The 24,490-nt window shown below is 43.1% G+C and overlaps 1 protein-coding gene across 6 annotated transcripts in view; it reads left to right on the top strand.

Annotated features, from left to right (window-relative positions):
* The window catches only part of PRORP (protein only RNase P catalytic subunit), a 109,757-nt gene that overhangs the window by 18,929 nt on the left and 66,338 nt on the right, over nucleotides 1-24,490 (top strand). For all 6 annotated transcript variants that reach the window (XM_075065509.1, XM_032762818.2, XM_075065510.1 and 3 more), the window contains one exon: nucleotides 3,303-3,410. In XM_075065509.1, the coding sequence (XP_074921610.1) occupies nucleotides 3,303-3,410 (108 nt within the window). The remainder of the gene's footprint in view (nucleotides 1-3,302; nucleotides 3,411-24,490) is intronic.

A 24,490-nucleotide genomic window follows, 5' to 3' on the forward strand; every position in this document is an offset into this window, starting at 1 on the left:
TCAACTCAAATGTATTGTCCAGACAGCAGGCACATTAATGTCTCAAGGAAAATTTGAAAAGGGATGCCTCGGTGTCTTCAATAAAATATATCTATGTATCTTTATCTGCTGTCTCTGGGATTCTGTTTTTAAGTACAGCATTAACCTGCACTTAAAAAGGGATGTCCTGCTGCAGTTGAAGTCAGTGGCAAAATTCCCTTTGACTTCAGTGGGAGGAGGATTGGCACCTAATAAAATGTCTAAAAAACTTCTCCCAAGAAGAACTATTAATAATACCATTAATGGCATGAAAATGGTTTCTTGGGTGAACTGCAGGGGATACTACCCAGAATAGTTGCAAAGGTGTGTTCTTAGTAGCAGGTCACACAGCAGTTTCCTAAGAAACAAACTATACTTGTGTGGCTAGTTCTACTTTCCTTTTGTGTTGGAGATATGCAGGAGGTTATTAGAGGAGACTGATGACACACAAGTTGATTGGGTTCATTTCGGAAACACACCTGCAGTACATACTTTCATGTTCCATAATCTGAGGGATTTCCCTGTGTGTTTGTTATCAGGTAATTTCTCTTCCGAAGGTTTAAAATATACTCTGATGATGCTGATGTTTTCAGTATATACTCAGGCTTATCAGGGACTAACTTGGAATATATTTCAGAATAGTGCATGATGTACCAGGAACTGAATACACAGAAGCCTCTATCTGCTGAAGATTTTCTGGTGATTACATTACAAAAAGCTTGCCATTAAACACTAATTCAAAAACTGGGCTAAAATATGTGTAAATCCACTGATTTCAGCTGAGTTTCTCTTTTTCCATATCAGCAGAAATGAAAGCTGACTCTAGCACACTGCATTGGTTGGTGAAAGGGACATTGTCAACTTCAAAGCCACATTTTTGTCTGAAATTGTTTTACTTGCTATTGTTACAATAATCTCAGCTGTAACCTGTAACTGAAAGCAATGAGAGGAAAAATATTTTTTCTCTATTTTCGTAGCTTTTGTTCTATATTTGACAACTTTTTGAGTGTAGTCATTTCTGTGTCTGTTTTCCTGTCTAATCAGTCAGTTTTCCTCAGTTATTTGTGTGGATTTTTCACAAAGCACAACAGGAGAGAGAAAAACTTAAAAAAAAACAAACAAAAAAAACCACACACTCAAAACTCAAAATGGGTGATTGTAAAACCCAAAACAACGTCACTGGGGACTCCAGGTCACATATAGTCTGAAGTTACTTTTAAAAAACTGATTAGATTTCACATTGACAGCATCCTAGGCAACCTAGAGTGGTAGCTAGTGTTACTTACAGATGCTGCATGATCTAGTGGATGAATCTGGTAAAGCTACAAAGCATTCCACAAAGATAATGCTGTGCCATTCCCATAGTTTCAAACAGCCCTATTTAGTACAAAGCCTCCCCATATCTATGCAACTGCCATGTCCTATGGCTTGCTAACCTGTGCAGGAATGCAAATTCTAGGACTTGTGAGGGGAGAGGTATGTGAAGACCCTGCCCCACATCCTGTGCAGCTGCAAACCCCACTCCAGAGCCTGGCAGCTGTGCCCCAGCACCATCCAGAACTGCCGGGGGAAAGTCATCACACCATGCCTGAGAGAGATCTCTATGAACTGCGCCATCCCCGGTACCGACAGCCAGCTGTGACCTGACATCATCATCACCGACAAGGCCCAGAAAAAGATCATCCTCGTCAACGTCACGGTCTCCTTTGAGAACAGGACCTGGACCTTTAGCGAAGCCTGAGCTTGTAAACTGGAAAAGTACGCCCCCCCGACCAACACCCTGACAGCGAAGGGGTACAAGGTGTAGATGGACGCCCTGATCGTCGGAGCCTTGGGTGCCTGAGACCCCTGCAACAAGTGTGTACTGAGAACCTGCAGGATCGGTCAACACTATGCATGGCTTAAGTGGTGCCTCATGGTCTCAGACACCATCCGATGGTCCAGGGGCATCTACATTGAAGATGTCACTGGCCACCGACAGTACTAGGAGGCGTGAGCCGGAGTGACATCGCTCTTTGACTACGAGAAAAAGACCGAGAGACTTTGTCCGTTGGACCATATGAGCTGGAACCATAAATTCACTGAACATTAAATCTCACCAAATGAGAGTCAACCCATCCTCATCATCGTATCCATTCATTGTACTCCACACCTGAACATAGCCATTATATGAACTTCATACCCTCATATCTCAGTGTCTGTACTTTGACCCGTCAACCTTTTACCCCCAATCGAGGATATTGCAGATTATTTATTTCTTATGCCACCCGATCTTAAACCGAATTTCGCAGCCCTTGATAATCTGTACATTATTCCCTGATAACCAGAAACTTCTATACTTAAACTTAGTACCGTTCACTTTTTTTTAAAAACATCATCTTAATAAAAATTTTAAATCTATTTCATTCATGACCGAATTCTTCCTCTGTTAAATGCTACGCATCCCTCTATGCAGTGTTGTTGTCGCCATGTTGGTCCCACAGGATACTAGTGAGAGACAAGGTGGATGAGGTAATATTTTTTTATTGGACAATCTTCTGTTGTGGACAATCTTCTGTTGGTGAGAGAAAAACTTTTGAGCTTACACAGAGCTCTTCTGGACTGGTCTGATGCAACAATGATTTCCCTTTGGCTAGGAGCGTTGGAGAGATGCTCTTTGATCAGCCATTGGGTGACATTTCTGACATAGCAAAGTTCTATATTTACCTGCTTTAAAAGCTTTGTGTATGCCTTACAACCACAGTAGTAAGCAAATATATCAACAAGAATCTCTTATTTAATGCTTTACTTTCAGAGATCTCAAAGCTCTTTACTAAAGAAGCTAAATAGTGTTATTCCCATTTTGCTGATGGAGAAACCGAAGCATGGAGTGGCAACGTATCTTGCCCATAGTTACACAGCTCGTCAATGGCACAGCTGGGAATGGAACCCGAGTCTCTTATTTTCTTTTTAAATGAAATTAAAAAGCTGTACCCAGCTTTGAAGCTTCTGTCAGATTTTGACTGACCTACCTATTTTTGTCAAAAAATGTTCAGTTTATACTGTGAATTTAAGAGGGGTAGAAGCTGTGGCATTTGTTCAATCATAAGAAAAGAAAAATGTAATGGAAAGCATCTAGTACATTGTTAACATCCCTTGAAGGTGTTGCAGCAAATATTTCATTAAAAATATCAAAGGCGGAAGACGATAGTGAAGTGAGAGGTTTAGGTTTTTTTGGTCTTTTTTAAAAAAGCTTAAAAAAAATTCCTGTTAATATATTTTTTTTTCTTTTCTCCTTCTTCTAGGAACTTGAAGAATTTCAAAACTTTGTGGAAAATCATCCTCCGTATGATATTGTGATAGATGGACTCAATGTTGCCAATGTTTCTAACAAAAGGAACCAGTCTCAAACTGTAAGTGCAGGTTAATTATTCATAAGGAGTTTCACTTTTCAGTACACTTAAGTGAGCATAAACCAATCACTGCTTCGTTTTATTACTTACCCTATCTTGCAAGTGATCGGCAGCATTTTTGTAGCGCGTTAGAGAAATCTTTTGAATTTGAATACTGAATATGTTAATGCAGATCAGTCAGGAGAAGATAATTATTGTAATACATAGCACTGGAAAAGAGAACCCCTGCTGGTCAGTTTCCCTGTGTAGACAGGAACTTAATGGCAGTTTATATCCTGTACAAGAACTTTCTTTCACTTCCTAAATATTCTCAGTCTCAGGCTTGATCTGTACTTGGGCATAGTTATGTCATTCAGGGGTCTGAAAAAAATGCACCGCTGACCAACATAGCTATACTGACAAAATGTCTAGTGTAGCTGTACTTGACCAGCAGAATAAGTGCTGTTTTGTCAGCACAGCTAGTGAACATGAGTGGCATGTGAAGTTTCCCACAGTCCTGCCTCCTCTGATGGAGGCCCCACCCCTGCTCTCAGTCCCCTCCCAATGGGGAGAGAGGGCACTGAGGGCTCGGTCAGGGCCATGGTGGAGCTCATGACCCTGGCTGGAGCTCTGAGCCCAGAGCCCCTCTTTCGTTTCGTCCCTTCCCCTGCAGCTCCGTCCCCATTCCATCTCCGCTCCACCCCCCACTTGCTCTTCTTCCCCCTCTGCCATGTCACCCCCCTCTTCCCTCCTCCCACCCCCCTGCTGTGGCCCCAAGACCAGAAAAGCTCTGTGCCGTGGTGGAGGGAGATTTTTCCAGGGGCCCCAATTCTGCCTGTTTTCTCCTTCCCACCTGGTGGCATGAGGTTTGTGGGGGCTTAGCCTCCCCTAGCCTCCATTATGCACCACCCATGCTAATGGAGGTGTTCTTACCAGCCTGTAATTACCAGGGTCACCAGTGGCGTCCTTCAAAAAATTGGCGTCACATTAGCTATCCTCCAGTCATTTATTACAGATGCTGATTTAAATGATAGGTTACAGATGACAGTTTGTAGTCCTGCGATTTCCCATTTGAGTTCCTTTAGAACTCTTGGGTGAATACCATCTGGTCCTGGTGACTTGTTACAAACCTTAGTTAATAGTTCCGCAACTTCACATTTGAGTTCTTTCAGAACTCTTGGGTGAATGCCATCTGGTCCCGGTGACTTGTTAATGTTGAGTTTATCAATTAATTCCAAAACCTCCTCTAGTGACACTTCAGTCTGTGACAGTTCCTCAGATTTGTCACCTAAAAAGAATGGTTGAGGTTTGGGAATCTCCCTCGCATCCTCAACCATGAAGACCATTGCAAAGAATTCATTTAGTTTTTCCGCAATGGCCTTATCATCCTTGAGTGCTCCTTTAGTATCTTGATCATCCAGTGTCCCCACTGGTTGTTTAGCAGACTTCCTGCTTCTGATGTACTTAAAATTTTTTTGCTATTACTTTTTGAGTCTTTGGCTAGTTGTTCTTCAAATTCTTTTTTGGCCTTCCCAATTATATTTTTACGCTTCATTTGCCAGAGTTTATACTCCTTTCTATTTTCCTCACTAGGATTTAACTTCGGATGCCTTTTTGCATCTCACTGCTTATTTTACTTTGTTGTTTAGCTATGGTGGCTCATTTTTGGTTCTCCTACTATGTTTTTTTAATTTGGGGTATACATTTAAGTTGAGCCTTTATTATGGTGTTTTTTAAAGTTTCTATGCAGCTTGCAGGGATTTTACTTTTGGTGCTGTATCTTTTAATTTCTGTTCAACTAACCTCCATATTTTTGTGTAGTCCCCTTTTTGAAATTCAGTGCTACGGTGTTGGGCCGCTGTGATGTTTTCCCCACCACAAGGATGTTACATTTAATTATATTATGGTCACCATTACCAAGCAGTCCAACTATATTTACCTCTTGGATGTGATTCTGTGCTCCACTTAAGACTGAAACAAGAATTGCCTCTCCTCTTGGGGGTTCCAGGACTAGCTGCTCCAAGAAACAGTCATTTAAAGTGTCAAGAAACTTTATCTCTGCATGCCTTCCTGAGGTGACATGTGCCCAGTCTATATGGGGATAGTTGAAATCCCCCATTATTGTTGAGTTTTAATAGTCTCTCTAATCTCCCTGAGCATTTTACAGTCTCTGTCACCATCCTGGTCAGGTGGTCGGTAATATACTTCAACCCCGATATAATGCTGTCCTTGTGCCTGCTGGTGGGCGCTCCACTAATTTTTCATCATGGGTGCTCCAGCCCCCATGGAATCAGCGCCTATGCCGCCAGTAATTCAAGCTCTGACAAGTACTGTGTAGTTCTACTCTCTCCTCTTCTATTCCTGCAAGAATTGTGAAAAATGTCACCTTCCACCCACTTCCCCTTTTTCTCAGATGAGGATCTGCCCACAGTAATCCATGCATTCATCACCTTGTTGCCAGACTACTGTAGCTGACTCTACTTGACTAACTGTGGTAGCAATGCACACACTCATCTTATTCAGAATACAGCAGCCTGCTTCCTCAGTAGGGAACACGACCAGAAAGCTGGGCTCTGATCCCTCCTTTGGCTCCCAGCCCATTTTCATTCCATTCAGGGTTTTAGCCTGATCTTCAAAGCTGTCAGTTTGTCAGAACTCAGATACATCAGTGACCACATCTCTATACAAGACTCACTAGAAAGCTGTGCTCCCTGGGAACAGTCCCACCCACAAAGACTAGGATGAAGTGTGTGGGAGTCGCCAAAGAGTGTATTCAACGATGTGGAATGAGCTCTCAGAGTCTGACACTTTTAGGGCATGCTGCAAGACTCTCCTCTTTGATAAAGATTTTCTCCTATAATTGGAATGATAATTTTTTAACAGTAAGTGAAATCTACTGTAAGTTATCTACCTATGCTTGAGGAGAGTGGAAGAGAAGACCCAAGGGCCACTAGGATTCTTGCTACACAGCCCTGATGTACTTGAGAAGCACTTTGATACTGTAGAAAAGCCCCACCTCCCTTGCATCCAAAGTCCCCCCACACCCGGACCCCCTCTGCTGAGCCCCAACCACCTTCACCTGGACCCCCTGCACAGTCCCATTCCCGCTGCACTCGGAACTCCGCGCCAAGCCCCTCTGCATCTAGATCCCTCTCAGACTCCCCACCAGGCCTCCTGCATCCAGATTGCCCCACATAGAACTCTCTCACCTCACACCTGGATTGCCCCTCACTAAGCCCCTCCACACTTGAATCCTGCCAGGCTCAGCCTGCTTGCCCCACACCTGGATCAGGGGCCAGGGCTGGGCATGTGTGCAAGAGTCTGTCCCTTTTACTTGCTGTCTTGGTAAGCCTGGCATCGAGGGGCAGGGCCCCAGGATATATTTGGAACAGGCCCAACCCTTGTGCTGTGTCAGGGTCAGGTGCAGTCTCGCCTCCGAGTCATGTCCCGGGCGGAGCACTGCAGGGTGATCTCCCACCTTTGTGTAGCCAGTGCCCTGTGCTCCCCATTGCCATGCTGAAGCCTCCACATAATTTATTGACAAATAAAAATACAGCATTGTGCCAAATTTTAAAATATTGTGCTCAACATTTTTATTTTTTCTGCTCAGCATTTTTAATTTTTTGGCATAGAATTCCCTCTGGAATAATTTATAACCACATACCCCAGCCCAAATTTGTCTGACATTACTGTATGCAGATTTTCAGCTCTTCAGACTGTGTCTTTTATTTTGTCTGTAAAGCACCTGGCATATTTTAGATGTTCTTTAAATAATAATGTGAGACATTGCTGTATGCAAGAAAAAGAATAGGGTTCAAGTTACTATAAATCAGGGGTAGGCAACCTATGGCATGCTTGCCGAAGGTGACACATGAGCTGGTTTTCAGTGGCACTCACACTGCCTGGGTCCTGGTCACCAGTCCGGGGGGCTCTGCATTTTAGTTTAATTGAAGCTTCTTAAACATTTTAAAAACCTTATTTACTTTACATACAACAATAGTTTAGTTATATATTATAGACTTATAGAAGGAGACCTTCTAAAAACGTTAAAATGTATTGCCTGCATGTGAAACCTTAAATTAGAGTGAATAAATGAAGACTCGGCATACCACTTCTGAAACGTTGCTGACCCCTGCTATAAATAATCACCTTAGTGCATCGTCAGTCGTTATTTAAATGTTAATAGAATGTGTTTTTACTGTGTGAGATTTTTGTAAGACTTTATATTTATATTTAGTGACTAAATATTTTACTAGTGGATATTGTATTATTGCCAAAGAAGACCACAGTTTACCCTTAAGTATTCATGTGATTAAACCCCAAAGCAGTGATACAAGGTTGCTCCCTTTTTCTAATTACCTAATGTCTATGATTCCCTTCTAGCATTTCGTAGATGTCTTGGGAAATGCCTGCAATGTGTGGGTGAGGGGAAATTTCTTTCTAGAATGGGATGGATAAAACAGCAAAAGTTAAGGAAATGACTAAATTAGTTGCACTGTCATTTCTAACGTAAATTTCCTAAATGTCAAAATATATGAATAACTGTAAGTAGCCCCCAGACAGCTTATATCTTCATTTGGTCAGCAAGTCAGTGGAGTTGGCAGCTGTATAGAAATGTTTTGGAGCAATTTCTGTGGTGTATTAGGCACTAGCAGCCTTCTCTTTTTACCAGTTTTTCTTCAACAAATGTGTATTGTGGCTATTGCAAAGAAAATTCCAGGAACAGGATTTAATTGTATACTCATGTTTTGGGAAATTCTCTGGCAGAATACCATGAAACCAGCATTCAGGCTGTTATGGATAAAGTGAACATGTACATATAAGGCACAAAATGCAAAAATCCAGGCCTCTGTGTTACAAGTGGCTCTACCTCCTTAACAATATGACTTGATCACTGTTAAAATCTTTCTCTAAATGAGCAAAGTCAATAACCCTTTTTAAACCACCGCTGCACCAGCGTCACGTCGCCCACTATGGTCTCATCCGCCAAGCCAGGATGTTAAGGCGGAAACACTCTGACGAGAGGAATGGATATCTGTTATAATCCCCAACCAGTCCCTCGTCGCCAGCCCCACAATTGGCCCACCTGGTTTTGATCTGCCTTGCTGCTAGTGGCCCCTGTTGAACAGGTTTCAGACCGAGCAAGATCTCTGTGCAGCCAACCAGTATCGCTGGGACCTTCGTAACAGCCTTTTGTGCAGCTGCAGCGCAACACATATGATGATGCATATTGCTGATGAATGCCTGCTGACTAGGTTCAGTGGTGGCCTAGAAGAACTGCATCATGCCACTGAAGATGCCACCGCTTGGCTAGATGACTATGCACACACTAAATAAATAATCCTTATGAAAAATTGCTGTTCTTTGTGTAAACAATGGAATCGTCTCTTTATATAAAAAGCTGTATTTGAATAGAAATAGAACATTTGCTGACTCTTATTGTTTGATGTAAAATGTTTCACCTACAGATGTTAGAATCATTTCCTTATAAAAGGACGTCAGAGAATGCGTCTGGCTTTTGGATTATATGGCATATCTAATTTCTAGTGTCAAATTAAAAACAAAATCTCTGGCCTCTCTTAAAAAAAAAAAAAAAAAAAGTTTGTGCTATATCTTTTGCAATTTTGTATGCATTGCCGACCACTTCAGTTTAATGCTTTGCATAAAGCAGACTTGCCTTGATGACTCAGTGTTTATAAGTTGTCTTGGTTGTTCCTTGTACTAGTACAAACACGGATATCTTCCAGTCTGATTAGGAGAACCCTGCGAAGAGATGATTCATGCTGTGTCACGACTTTATGTCAATAATCCTTGTCTCCAGATCTACCTAATAACGTTAGTCCTTAGAGAGCACAATAGAATTTTGGCACTTGCATCGTGACACTGTGGTACCTCCTAACAGTGCCTCTACCTTTCACCTAGTAAAAATTAAGAGTCAAGAGAGACTAGTAGTTTGCGTTGATTAGCAGAACAGAAACTAGTTGCATAAGTTTTAGAAATGTATTCCTGTATACTAATGTTGTGCACTTTCTTATGTAAGTGTTCCTTGCAGGGGGGTGGCCAGCTGGAAGTTTCACTGCAGTATTGTGAGTTTACCCTGATGTGTGTCACTTGGCACTGGTCCTTAAAATTAGAGGAAATAATGTTTAAAAAATTGGAAATAAATACTACGAGATACTGATCACCCTGAACTCCTGTTTAAGTTGAAGGAAGCTGAGGACACTTAGCACCTCACAGGATCATGCCCTTGGAGGGCCTGGGGAAAGAGAAAAAAATAAATATTTTTCTGAAGCCTACATAGTAAGAGGTAGGCAGAGTTACCCCTTTCAGATAGTCCCTGGCTTTGGGAATGAAGCTAGGTAGAGTTACTGGGGGTTTGTCTAAACTCACAGTTTGCAGCAAGCTGTGTGGACCCTCCTGACGTCCACTAAAGTTCTCTACTGCTGCACTTTGATCTATCTCACTTCGAAACAGGAGAAGATCAAAGGGCACTAGGGCACTTTAACATGTGGCAGCAGGGTGCACATGAAGATTTAGTGAATAGCAGGCTAGTGTGGGGGTAGATCTATACCTTAGCTTGCTGCAAACTAAGTGTTCATGTAGATAAACCCTAAGTAAACTACCAGGCCCAAGAGTATTTATAAACATGCATTCCTACTACTTCATCTTATTATTTCAGGTGCCAGGTAAAGCTGAAAAATATTGTGTACCACTATGGGAACAGTATATTTATTTTAAAAAATAAAGGAAAAATGGTCACAGTTGTCTCTGCTGTTGGCGAAATTCAATCAGAGAACTTCTCATTTCCTCCACCTCACCACATACTGTTGGGAAGTCCATTCTCTGATTGAGGTTCCTGACATTCAGAGGCAATGTCAGGCAATTTGACATGGCCACTCTGTATATCTCTTCTCTAAAATCAGAAAATCCAGTTGGGGCACTTCACATGTGGCCTTCACCCTCTTAGGGTACGTCTGCACTGCACAATAAGTGTTGGTCTGTGAGACCTGCGCTTGTAGACTTGGTGTTTCCAAGCCTGGGCTTCAGTGTCCACACTTCATTATAAACCTGGGTTTACAATTGCTGGACCAAGTCTTGTGGTCATGCTAATGCGTCCATACTGCATTACACAGACTTTCTGACTCAGGTCTGCGGCTTGAGCTGCAGCCACACTTCAAAGTGACAGGGCTTGGATCCAACTCACAGTGGGACTTGGGCTGTGACCCATCTCCATAGCACTGTCCTAGGACTCGAGTCCTGAGTGCTTGCTGACCTGAGTCAGGCTGATTTGTTGTGGCAGAAGGATTTCTTGTGGGCTCAAACCTGAGCCCAGGCTTCGAATGCAAACTTTTTGGGCCGAGGGCCACATCTGGGTGGGGAAATTGTATGCAGGGCCAGGGCAGGGGGTTGGGGCCCGGGAGAGAATGCAGGGTGTGGGAGGGGGTGTGGTGTGCAGGAAGGGGCTCAGGGCAAGGCACTGGGGCAGAGGAGGGGTGCGGGTATATGAGGGGGCTGAGGGCAGGGGGTTGGGGTGCAGGAGGGATGCGAAGTGCAGGAGGGGGTTCAGGGCAGGGGTGCAGGTGGAGTGTGGACTGCGAGAGGGGGCTCAGGGCAGGGGTTCGGGGTGCAGGAGGGTTGCGGGATGTACAAGAGGGTTCAGGGCAGGGAGTTGGGGTGCAGGAGGGATGTGCGGTGCAGGCAAGGGGCTTAGGACAGGGAGTTAGGGGGCAGGGTGCAGGAGAGATTCAGGCTCTGGGGTGGCAGCGGCACACACTGGAGCCAGGGCAGGCTCGCTGCCTGCCCGCGCTGTCCCCAGCCCTGCACTGCTCCAGGAAGCACTGCAGCCCCTGGGGGAGGTGGGGAGAGGGCTCTGCGTGCGCTGCCCTTGCTGTGCCTCCAGGTACCTCCCCCAAAGCTTCCATTGGCCGTGGTTCCCTGTTCCCAGCCAATGGGAGCTGCGGGGGGCGGTGCCTGGAGGCAAGGGCCCTGGGAGCTGCAGGGAGGTTGGACCAGCTGCTGCTGAGAGCGGCGCGGGGTCCACCGTACCATAGGGGGTAATCCCGCAGGCCGGATCCAAAGCCCTGAGGGCCCAGATCTGGCCTGTGGGCCGTACTTCGCCCACCTCTGCCTTATAGTATGTCTTCACCGCTTCGTTTGAAATCGATGGCAGTAATCTCAGCTCCTGGTTCTAGAGACTGACTCACAGGATTTGTGCTACTGTGCTAAAAACAGCAGTGTAGATGTTATAGCTCAGGCTCTGAAACGCACCCCCATCCCTGGGCTTTAGAACCCAAGGCCAAACATCTGCACAGCTTGTTTTAATGCCTTAGTGCAAGCCCAAGTCTGTAGACCCATGCTCTGAGACTCACTGCTGTGAGTTTTCAGACTAGATCATCTCCTGCTGACAAAGCACTGTCCACACTGGCGCTTTTCCTTGGTAAAATTTTTATTGGTAAGGGGTGTGTTTTTCCAACAAAAGTTTTACCAACAAACGTAGTGTAGACATAACCTAAGTGTCCAGCAGCCATACAGTCACCCTATATTTCTGCCTGAAACCCACCATGTTTAATTTGCTGATGTATTAGTCTCTCTCTTGTTCATTGACCTTAGCCTTTGCGTATGACAATAGCAAGCTATAGAACAGGAATTCCCAGGCAGCCCCTTCAGGGCGGAAGTTACGTTATACTGTGTCTTTTCTACGCAAGTTTGGGGTTGAGTAAAGCAGAGGGGAGTTGCCTTGATGAATCATAGTTGAATAATCTCTGTTCCTATAGCAACACTTCATTGTTACTTGCAATGTATGACAAAGAGATCTTCCAGATCTGGTCTGTAAAATCAGATATCAAATAAAGGATCAGCTGAACTGGATGATTATCACGCTTGCTACTTTAGATCAGTTTTGATTAGTTAGAAACTGAAGGACTTTTTTTTTTTTTTTTTTACTTTCCTTGGGAAGCTAAATTAATTCAAGCAGGTAGAGGCATGGTACTTCTACCCTGAGAACAGATGTGTTGGACCTCCAGATACGAAGCCTTGTTTTTTGTGAGCTGTATTTCATCTCCATAAGTGGTTTGTAAGTGGCATCCCTTACTATTGAGCAGTAGTATTAAAATTCTGAGAGGCAGGCCACAAGCGCATATCTGTTTCACAAAACAGTCTGCAGAATGAAAAAGCTGAAGTATCCCTGTTTCAAACAGGGTGCAAGATTATTCTGTCTAGTAAGACATTTTACTTGATTCAAATGGGGAATACTTTCCTTGGAGCCACCATGGAAATAAAATGTACAGAATCCTATGAACAATCACTTAATACATTCATTCTTCTGAGGCAAGATTTCTTCAGTTATGTGAAGAGCAGGCAACATATTGGTTCACACTTTTGTGACTTATCTGTGGTGTTTTGGTTGTTCGGTGGTAGAAATGGAAAAAGAAACAAAAGAGCTGGAAGCAAAACCAGTTATTTTTTTGGCAACATTTCAAGACAAAAGAAACTATAGGGCAGAATTTAAGACAACATGGGACTCAGAGTCCAAATTGCGATTTTTCAGTCAAATTATGAAATGAGAATTTTTGCACAAAGAGATAATTAACAAGAGGCTCAGCCTAATGACATGGTTAATCATTGTGATTAACCCCAGTTTGACAACATTTGTTCTTTCACGCCAGGTTGTTCTCTGCTTGGGATATTAACATGGAAAAGGCACTCGTATACATAGATGATGGAATAAGTCTTAATTGGGGTTATTTAATGTGCAGACAGCTTTTAAACAAACTCCAGTTAAAATCAAATAAAGCCCTCTACTGTTCTAAATCCAAGTCTGTTTAGAAATTAAATATTATAAAATATCTGGAATGAGAGAATTATTTATCTAGCTCCCATATGGATTTGGAAGGAAGAACACTGACCAAACCAAATTGAGATCCGTTTGCCATGAATATGGTCCTATTGAGAATGTATTCGCCTGAGACCATACAATGATAATAGAAAAACACACAAAAATCATTTCTCAGGTATGGATTCTGAAAAATGAAAATTGTAAAAGCCAATTAATCACCATTAGTAGACCAATCCAAATGAGTTCCTACTCTGTATACTGATTATGAAAAATGATTACGCTTTCCAACATCAGGTTCATATACTTGGACCAGATTCACAGATGATGTGAAAGATGGTGCAAGCAAATCTGACCACTTCTGTACTTTTAACACATTCCCTTAAATCCACTTAAATAAATTTTACCACCATATATAGGAGCCTAAAAGTTGATGTAACTTAAACACCAAGGAGCCAAAAGACTGCATTTTAAATTAGCGTGGAATCTATTTGAATGTATACCTCCTTCCTTGCCACTAGTGTCTAAATTACATCAGCTTAGGTTTCATTACACAGTGTTAGAAAGGGTACAAGTAAGTTTAAGGGAGTGTGCTAGAGCACTGGTTCTCAACCTTTCTAGACTACGGTACCCCTTTCCGGAGTGTGATTTGTTTTGCGTACCCCCCAAGTTTCACCTCACTTAAAAACTACTTGCTTACAAAATCGGACATAAAAATACAAAAGTGTCACTGCACACTATTCATGAAAAATTGCTTACTTTTTCATTTTTACCATATACACCTCTACCTCGATAGAACACTGTCCTTGGGAGCCAAAAAATCTTACCACATTACAGGTGAAATTACGTTATATCGAACTTGATTTGATCCACCGGCGCACAGATTCCCCCCGCCCCCCGAGCTCTGCTTTACTGTGTTATATCTGAATTTGTGTATAGTGGGTGGTGTTATATTGGGGTAGAGATGTAATTATAAAATAAACCAATTGGAATATAAATTGTAGTTTCGTTTCTGTGTATAGTATATGGACCAGTGTGAACAAATCATAGTATGAAATTTTAGTTTGTACTGATCTTGTTAGTTCTTTTTATGTAGCCTATTGTAAAACTAGGCAAGTGTCTAGATAAGTTGATGTACCCTGTGAAAGACCTCTGCATATCTCCAGGGGTATGTGTACCCCTGGTTGAGAACCACTGAGCTAGAGTAAGGGAGCTGGTCTTATTTACACATCATCTCTGCATATGGGTCGTTGTCTCCAATATGCTGCTATGGTGATAGATTTCCAATAACATTAACATTTGTATATCTTATATCCTCTGGGATCTAAAGTAATAACAATGTACAAAACTTCATAATATATGTAAACACCCCCCCCCACACACATTCATATGCCCCTCCTTTTGTTCCTTCCTACCTCTTGCTGGCTCTTTGGATAGCTGTGACACAATATGGTGCCTCATGATTAGGGGAGGTATGGTCCACTGGATAGGGTGTTCGACTGGATTGGAGATCTGGGTTTTGTTCCTGTCTCAGTCACTAAACTATTGTCTGACCATGGGCAACTCACTTCACCCTCCTTCCCATTGTGTCTCTTGTTTATTTAGAGCCTCAGCTTTTTGCAGCAGGGACTCTATTTTACTATGTGTTTATATAGCACCTACCACGTTGTCTCTGATCTCATTTGGGGACTCCAGGTGTACTGTAATTCAAATAAATAATGGGGCATTACAGTGAAGAAGAAAAGGGACAGCCATGTGTTTGTGGGAGCTTTTTCATCTAAAAAACAAAACAAAATCAAAATTGTGCACATCCAAAGTTGTGAAGGGAGAAGAGGATATTGATTACACTGCTGTATACACCTGGCACAGAGATTTAGTTTTTGTAATAGATTTAGTATTTCAGAGATGGTGCAGGAGCTGAGAGAAACAGCTGATTCTTTAACATTGTTTTTCATGTTATGCACCTAATATGTGTTCTCCTAAATGGTCAAAGTAAATCATTGCTAGTTTTCTCCCAATGAGGAACCAAAATGACAACATAGAAATGGAACCTACTTTTCTCATTATGTCGTGCAACTAGCTCCTGAAAACCATGCTGAAATGTTTTCTAAGTATCTTTGTCTTGCTCACAGCTAATCTAATTAGCATAGTCATCTGGCAAATTTTGCATATTTTTCATTTTAATTGAGTTAGTTTCTTACAGAATAAAAGTTGTAATGGAGTTAATCTTTTTCCCTTTTAGTTAAATATAAGGAGGCAATTACAGCAGTGAGTATTAATTGACATTGAAATTGAATTAGTAGTACCTCAGTATGGCCACAAGAAGGTAGTATAAGTTCTTGTATGTGCTGCAATAGTAATTCAGAATCAGTGTATTTAGAAAGAAATGAAACCCTTCTTAACAGGATGATGTGTTGTGACCTTGCAGTAGGTCAGATTAAAATGGAAATAGATCTCTCACCCAGAGGGAGCTGTGGGTTTTGGTTTTTCTTAATCCAATTTAAACATAGTGTGAAATGGTACAAAATGTGAAATTATTCAGTGTTTAGGAATTACAGGATTGAGCTTTATGTACAAATTTACAATCAGCCTAAATTTAATAGATACAAATCATAGTAACATTTTTACCATACGTGCTAGGCACTTTAGATGGTTTTGTTGCTAGCTACCAGGCAAGGAACAATATTAGCAATGTAATAAAAAGGCTATAGCTATTTATGTCAATGCTTTACCTCCTGAGAGTTTCAGGAAAACCCACCACAAGTTAATTCTGGCTCAGTAAACGTTAACTTGTATGGATTTCCCCTCTATAATATATGGAACAAACTTCTTGAAGAAGAAGTGGGGGCGGTTCCTTGGGGTAGCATGCAGCAGGTAAGACCTGAGCAACATGGCTCAAACAGAAGCAGAGAATCTGAGAGGGCAGTCTGGAAGTACAGGTCATCCTTGCAGATGGGCCTTGCCTCTGCTGTCTCGCCTCATATTCATGGGATTGTATTCATATTCTAGAGTAACAACTTTTGTGTGGCCAAAATCGTCTCTATGGTGTCATGCCTAATACCAGGTTTAAAGCAAGATAATTTCTGCCAGGCCTTTGTGATAGGTTTTCTTAATACCTGTAGTGGATCATTTGTTCAGTCAGGAGGGCTAGTGGCCTTGGTCTTTGACACCAGTCTCTCTTTCAGCCCGCTGCGTCCTGAACCCCTTGCCTGTACCCCTTTGTACAGCCTGTCTTGGGGTTCACAGTAGGGGAATCCAAGATCTCCTGCTTTACCAGGTCTTGGCCTAGGGCCCCGAAGGTGTAACAGTGTGGGGTGATCAGAGGCTAGCCCACCTCCTGTGTACCTTCCTCTGGACCACTTCCTACCAGTGCCTGTATTTGGGGTGTGACTGCTGTTGAGTTAAAGTCCTTTGCTTCAAACCCTGCAGTCTAGGGGCTAATGGGGGCGACGCTCTGGTGCTACTGTGCAGGGTTCTCTCCCCCTATCTGGTAATGTCAGAAAGGTGTGGGAGAAGACTCACAGTCAGATCTCAGCAGGGACTGCTTCTCCTTCCATTGCCTAGCAGTACTCCTCCAGTAAATGGCTTCTCTCTTCCCAGGCTTCTGGAGCCTTCTTTATACTGATCCTTTCTCCAGGAGTATGCTTGGCAGTGCTGATGGCCAGAGCTTTCCTGATCCAGTACTGCTCCAGCCCTTCTCCTGCCTCAGCCTCAGCATGGGATATGTAAACCCCATCACAGTACTCTTTGTATTTACTTCTTAAACTGCTACATGGTATTATTTGGATGATCTTAGTACATTATTATGTTTTTATGTCCTCACTTCTAGTTTTGTTTTATTTTGTAGCCATTATATTACACCCTTGGCTTGCATTTTGCCATACTGTAGAGCATGAACTACTATAGATTAATTCTTATTTGTATTACTGTAGCGCCTCAGAGCCCTAGTATCAGGTGCTACAGATCTTGAACCTAGGCCCTCAGGGTTGTCAAGCGAGAGCCTTACCCTCTATTGTCATGCTGCAAGGTCGGATGTGGGAACTGCAGCTAATACTCCACCACCAGAGGCTACACCTGCTGACTCAGCAGGATCAGATGCCTTGCGGCAGACTTCTGATTGGACTCTACTGGGTATAAGACTTCTTATTTCTAGTCCACACCTTGTCTTAGCTGCACAGATCCCTAAGACCAAGTCCCTGCCTCCTCTTCTGGTTCCTACTCCTAGTCCCTGGATCCTGCTGCTTCGCCTTGCTCCCTGTTCCCACTGCCATGCCTCATCCCGCCTCCTGTTACCACGCCTTGTTCCTGATTCCTTGCCCTACTACAAGTTGCTGTTTCTGGTTTGACCCTTGGTACGACTTCTCACTCCAGCTCAGGATTAATCCTTAGCGTGACTTCTGACCCTGACCTTGATCTTGACCCTTGGCATGACTTCTGACTCCAGCTTGACCCTTAGTATGACTTCTGACTGCGACCCCAACTTCACTCCTGGCTCCGACTACTATGGAAAATTGCCTCCATTATGGGCCTTGACACGTAGTCGTGGTCCAAGACCCTGTTGTGCTAGGTGCTGTAAAGATACAGAACAAAAAGACAGTCCTTGCCCCAAAGAGACTGCAATCTAAATAGACTTCCTCTTATTCAAAATTCCCTATTGTATGAAATTAGATTATCCCTAGTACAGTAACTCTCCACTTAATGTCCTCTCGCTTATTTTTCAGGAACATAACTACAGCATTAAGTGAGGAGTTACTGTACATCACTTACATTTAAAAGAGGGACCGGGGGAAGCTTGCTTTTCTCTGAATTCCTCTGCATCTGAAAAAAATTCCCTGTCTTCTATTCCATTTGGATAAATATTCTTCTATAAATGTTTTCCTGAAAACCCACATTTTCAAATCATTTTGAATTTGTTTAATCCTTGGCTTCATATGTGGTGACCCTGCCCTGTGTCATCTTCAAACCTACCTATTTGTGAAGAATTCCCTGTTCCAGGTCATTTATATACAAGATTAATTTGATGCTAACCCTTGCAAGCCTCTATTTGCTTTCCTTTTTCACCTAGAAGTAGCTCCAACTGTCACTCCCTTCTGTTCATCAATCATTTCTTTATTGATTTCAGTAATTCTGCTATTCCATTTGGACACACGCTTCGTGTTATAGGGTGGTTGAGTATGTAAAGTCATGAAGATTACATGAAGATAATATACTGTGTCTTTTTCAGCCAGTTCTATGATGTATTTACTGAAGTTAACTGACTGTTTATTAATTTTATCAAATCATGTATAGTATTTTCAAATGTTGCATCATCCTGTTCTTAATCAATATTTTCTAAAAACTGGACTTACAGGTCTGTAGTTGTTTATAATGATGCTGACTTGCCAATGACATAAATCAGGAAAACGCATTAGTCATCTTTTGTGACTATCCTCATTATTGTGTCAGGTGCTCATTTATGTAGCTGCATGTTTCTGTTACATTCTAAGGAACAATACTGGATTCGCAACAGCATGTCTCTTATCTCTAGTATAATTTTGACTTTGTTTCCCTCTCCAGCTTTAATCCTAGCTTTGACATGGACTCTCTGGCCTTGGCCAAGTTACTTAAACTTTCTGTGTCTGATAAACTGTTGTAAGAAGACAAATGCCAGTAGACTTCCATTGACATCCGTGGAGTTGCTCCTGATTCACATGGTGTAAGTGACAGAAGAATTGGGTCCTTAGACTGCTTCTCTATCTATAAAATGGTGATACTGCAATAGTACCATTTTTGCCACCAAGCAGTCTGGTGTGAGATTTAATTAGTTATTGTTTATCACATGCTCCAAAGATGAGAAATGCTGTCTAAGTGCTCCTCATTATGATTGCTGTTTATTTGACTAGAACTTGTGATTTAACTCCAGTATAATAAGTAAATGTAAAGGTGAGGCTATGCAGTGTGTTGGAGAAGATGTATTCCGTGAGCTCCAGTTCCAATAATAGCTTTGTTTGTCCGGTTGTAAGTTTTTTCCCCCATATAAAAAAACCATATAAATATAAACTGGCTCCAAATTGGAATCATTTGAATAAATGGGAATAGAATACAAAAAGCATATTTCAGACCTCAGTCACCCATTGAGTGGCGCACACAATCCTATAACTTGTAACACAACCTGGAGCTTTATTTTATACTACAGATTAATTTCTGTACATCAGATCTTTGAAACTGAATGGACGAAATCAATCCATGGATTGATGCTCTGCTAGCATTAGGAATTTCCACTCTATGGGTGTGATACTTTCCCCAGTGAAATCAATAGAAAAACTTCAGTTGGCTCATTGGGGATTAGATTGCACATACAGTGCAGATCTACTAAGAAAAGTGACTATAAAAAATGGTGGTTCTTTGAATGATCGTACCCATATGTATTCCACACATGGGCACGTATGCACACCATGTGCATGAGTCCGGAAGTTTTTGCAGAAAGTGTCTATTGGCCCACATGTGTGCCGGAGCTCTCCTCATGCTCCAAATGAGGGCATAAAGTGTGGTGCAGGCTGATTCCTCTCCAGTTCCTTCTTACCGCTGCACAGTCTGAGCTGAATCTTCAGTGTCCTCAGCTCCTTCCTATTGCATCATTTCAGTAAATATATTGTATATAGTTGTTTTAATAGTTATGTAATCTAATAGAGTTAGTTCCCCCTCCTCAAGAAGACTGGAATTATGCCCAGAGTTCTGGGATTCAAAACCAATGTTTACTGCCCTTTCTCCTTTTCTGTGAGTGACGAACATCAGTGCTGCCTCTACTGGCTGGGTGAGCTCACATCTCAGTAAAGTGCAGCATCTGCTGCTCCTTTCTCCCCAGAACTTGTGAGGGTCAAGAACTGAGCCTTAGGAAACATCTGATGGAGAAGGCAATAAGATCCCAATCAGATCTGAGCTGGGGACCCCCTTCTATGTATTAGTCTCATCAAACTGGCAGCTCCTCTCCAAGCACAAGCTCAGGAACAGAGGCTAAGACTTATATGCTTAAGGAGAAGGCTTCCCATGAGAGTAAAGGACACTCTCATAGGCATAGGGACAAACCATCCTTGTCAAAGACTGCCCCAAAAGAAAGGATCCCTCTTTCACCCCTTCAAAGTCAGGCGAGCATTTATTGGTTCCAATGGTTAAAGCTCAAGATAAACAGCCTGTGGAGCTCCTGTCCACATCTAGAGCCAGTGGCATGCCTATAGCAACATGGCTTGGATGGATCCAACTTCCACTGTGACCAGGAAAGCTCCGATTCTGATAGCTCCACCAATGGTCTCACCCCACACTCCAGGACTATTGGAGAATTATATCTCCTTGGAGGGCATCTTTGCTGTCCCCTATCATCATTCACCCCTACTATCGGGATTGTCTCTACTCCAGGACATTGTTACTCCAAAGAATGAGAATATCTCAAGGATGCAGTTATTCTCCCATCCTATCTTCCAGCGCTGTGTGCAGCAATCAGTACTGTCAATTCTGCTGATAGTCCAGGATTCGGCTTTCTCTTCCAGTGACATGGAAGCTCCACATGAGTTTCTGTGCCACCAGGTAGCGGTGGTCCTGGACGGAAGCCCTACAAGATCAAGGTTCTGGCCTTCAAACAGACATGATTGGCCAAGGGACAGATGGTACTCTATGCCAAAGGGTCCTCCCAAGCTGGTTGATCCAGCTTAATGGCACTATTGGGGGCTGTGGGAGCTGTATCCCAGACACCTGGAAATGGTATATGAGCCATGGTTACCATCTGCAGCCACAACCAACTGACCTCATCAGAATATTTGGAGGAAGAAGGCAAGCTGGATCCATTGATTCCGGGAGTAATTTTATCATAGTCGCTAGATGAAGTGGTTACTCCATCTTCTCCATCTCCACCTGATGACTTCAGGCAACAGGACTGTGGAGACCTGCATCCCTTTGTTGATGCTACATCGTTCCTTTCCTCAGATTTTTGGAGACCACCTTCCCCAATTTGCCGACAATGGGAGGTCCCTGACTACCAACAAATGGATAATCTCATGGTGGCAATCTCATTGAGTTTTTGGCCACTCCTACTCACAGACTTCCTTGCCAGTTTCTTTCAGGGACTACTCTCAAGAGGAAATTCTCTGACAGGAAGTGGACTCACTTCTCCTCCTGGAAGCCATAGAAAGGGTTCCACCTCAACAGGGCCACCCGGGGGCGGGCAAGTCGGGCAATTTGCCCGAGGCCCCGGGTCCTGCAGGGGCCCCCACAAGAATGTAGTATTCTATGTATTGCAACTTTTTTTTATGGAAGGGGCCCATGAAATTGCTTTGCCCCAGGCCCCCTGAATCCTCTCAGCGGCCTTGTACCTCAACACCAAGGGAAAGGGTTGTACTTCCCTTACTTCTTGATCCTCAAAAAGAGGGGGATGAAGGCCGATTCTTGACCTATGATGACTGACCATATTCATCCAAAAGCTAAAATTTCATGTGATCTCCTGGGCAGCAATAATTTCCTGCCTAAAGGAGGGCATGCGGTTTGTGGTTTTTGACATGAAAGGTGCGTAATTTCACATAGACATTCACCCACTCCATAGAAAGTTCCTCGAGTTTCTCTTCGATCATGACCTTTACCAATTCAGAATCCTCCTCTTTTGATTGGCCATTGCACCCAGTCAACAAAGGTTTTTTCAGTGATGGCAGCTTGTATGAGAAGGGAGGGATTTACTATCTTCCCATTCCTCAATGATTGGTTTCTGACTGGTAGTTCCTACGAAGAAGTCAGATGGGCAACCCAGTTTCTGCCCAGTCTACTGCCTTCCCTATGTCAACATGAGAAATTTCCGTTAACCTCCCACAAGGTCCATAAACTTCATAGGGGTGATGGACTCATCCATAACAAAGGCTCGAGAGATTTCAGGCCATAGGTGCTCTCAGACACCAAGTTGCTATCAGATCCCAGACTTCAGTCAGAACATACCTTCCCTCCTCGTCCACGTGGCCTCATGCACACACACAATGCCATTTGCCAGGCTTTCCCTTTGTTGTCCGAAAACCTGGCTTCTGTCTGTGTACTCATCAGAGAGAGGCAGCATCAAAGACAAAGTGACAGTTCCATCCAAGGTTTTGCACTCTTGTCTGGTGTACAAAGCTGGAGAAAGTTCAGGTGGGGATCCTTTTCCTTACACCGACTCCAGAGGCAGCTATGGTTTCTGATGCGTCCCTCTTATGTTGAGGTGATTATGTGGGCAATCATGCGGCACAGGGCATCTGGACCACTCAGGAGTCCACTATGCATATCAGCTTACTAGAACTCAGGGCAGTCTGTTGAACCTGCAATGCCTTCATCCCACTCATGTGGTCCTGACAAGTTCAAGTAATGTTAGACAACCTGGCAACCTTATTCCATATAAACAAGCAGGGGGGAACGAGGTCTCTTCCTCTTTGTATAGAGACAGTCAATCTCTGGAATTGGTGCATCAGCCATCACATAATGCTTTCAGCAGCATGGTGCAGAATTCCCTAACAGACAGTCCCAGCAAACATTTTTCCATGAACCATGAATGGGAGATTCATGATTCAATTCTTGACAAGTTCTTTATCTAATCGGGAATGCTGTCCTGGGATCTTCATGCCTGTCAGGCAAACAAGAAACATCTTCTGTTCTGCTCCAGAGCAGCCTTAGGCAAAGGCTTGATGAGAGACCCTCTTCTGGTATTATGGTAGGATTACCTGAGAAATGCCTTCCCTCCCATTCCTTTAATACTACAGCTTTTATGCAAAATCCATCAAGACAGAGCTTGAGTCATTCTTATTGCAGCCAACTGGCCGAGACATTTCTGGTTTACGGATGTACTGAAGGTCTCAGCTCAGCCACCTATAAACATCCTGTTGTTAATGCTGTGGAACATTGCTAGTGCTGCAGTGTTATTCCAATTTGTGTTGCTGGTTTTTGGAGTATTCAGCTCCAGCATAAAGTGAAGGTCCACAAAACACTATACTAGTGCCCTGGCACAGTGGTTACAGGTGCACCACTAACACTTGTATGCCCACGACAAGGTAATGGCTCAATCAACATAACATAATGCTTGTTGGAAGGCTTTCCCTTCACCCTCTCCTCTGGTTCTTGTCATGTAGACAGAAAGCAGAAGACCAGAAGTCCGAAGTCCAGACAGTGCAATGTTTATTGGGGTTAGTTTCCAAGCAAGCATATTCCAAAGCCCTTCACACCAGTCGGTCTTATCCCTATATGCCAATAGAATCTGTTCCTCAGTGTTCCGTTCCCAGCTCTGATGCCTCAGAGCATTTACTCTGTGTCCCATTTCTCAGCTCTGACGCCGCAAAGTGTTTACCCCATGTCCCACTTCCTAGCTTTGACGCCGCAGAGTCTTGCCTTTGTCCCTGTTCCCCATTCCCTGTTCCTGTTCCCCCCCACCTTAGCAAACATGATTCCAATTTCCCTTCCCCTCACTTCCTGTTTGACCCCAGTTTGTATAGTAATATTCTCAGCTATACATTAACCAGTCATTTTACTGAAATTTAACTAATAAATCCTAACATATTGTAACATAATTCTCTAACCAATTATATCCCGCTACCCTAATTAACTTACATCTTGCAAAATTGATTATACACCAGGCAGATTAACAATTAGAGAACCAGACAGAGATTAACAATAGAAAAATGTGGGTCCTAAAGATAAAACAATATAGAAATGAGGGTTTTACAACCACAACCATGAATAAATGATTTCTTGCCAGACAGGATGCTGTCAAACTAAGTTTTCTTTAACCATCTTAAGATCTGTTTCTTTATCTGGTGGTGGATGGGCACTATCAGGATGGGATCATCTTCCTAACAGCCCAATACTACCTTATTTCAATGTTTTGAATGGTTTGGAATGTGAGGATGTGACCATACACTTCCCCGCTTGTGGCTGCCCCTGCTGCTTAGCCAAAGACCTTAATCTAAGAAAGAACAAGGCCTTAACTATCCTAGGCCTGGTCTACACTACGCGTTTAAATCGATTTAAAGAGCGTTAAATCGATTTAACGCTGTACCCGTCCACACTACAACGCCCTTTATATCGATATAAAGGGCTCTTTAAATCGATTTCTGTACTCCACCCCGACGAGAGGAGTAGCGCTAAATTCGATATTAACATATCGGATTACGGTTAGTGTGGACGGAAATCGACGTTATTGGCCTCCGGGCGGTATCCCACAGTGCACCACTGACCGCTCTGGACAGCAATCTGAACTCGGATGCAGCGGGCAGGTAAACAGGAAAAGCCCCGC

Source organism: Chelonoidis abingdonii, chromosome 4, assembly GCF_003597395.2.
Source record: "Chelonoidis abingdonii isolate Lonesome George chromosome 4, CheloAbing_2.0, whole genome shotgun sequence".
In the NCBI taxonomy this organism is placed as follows: domain Eukaryota; kingdom Metazoa; phylum Chordata; order Testudines; family Testudinidae; genus Chelonoidis; species Chelonoidis abingdonii.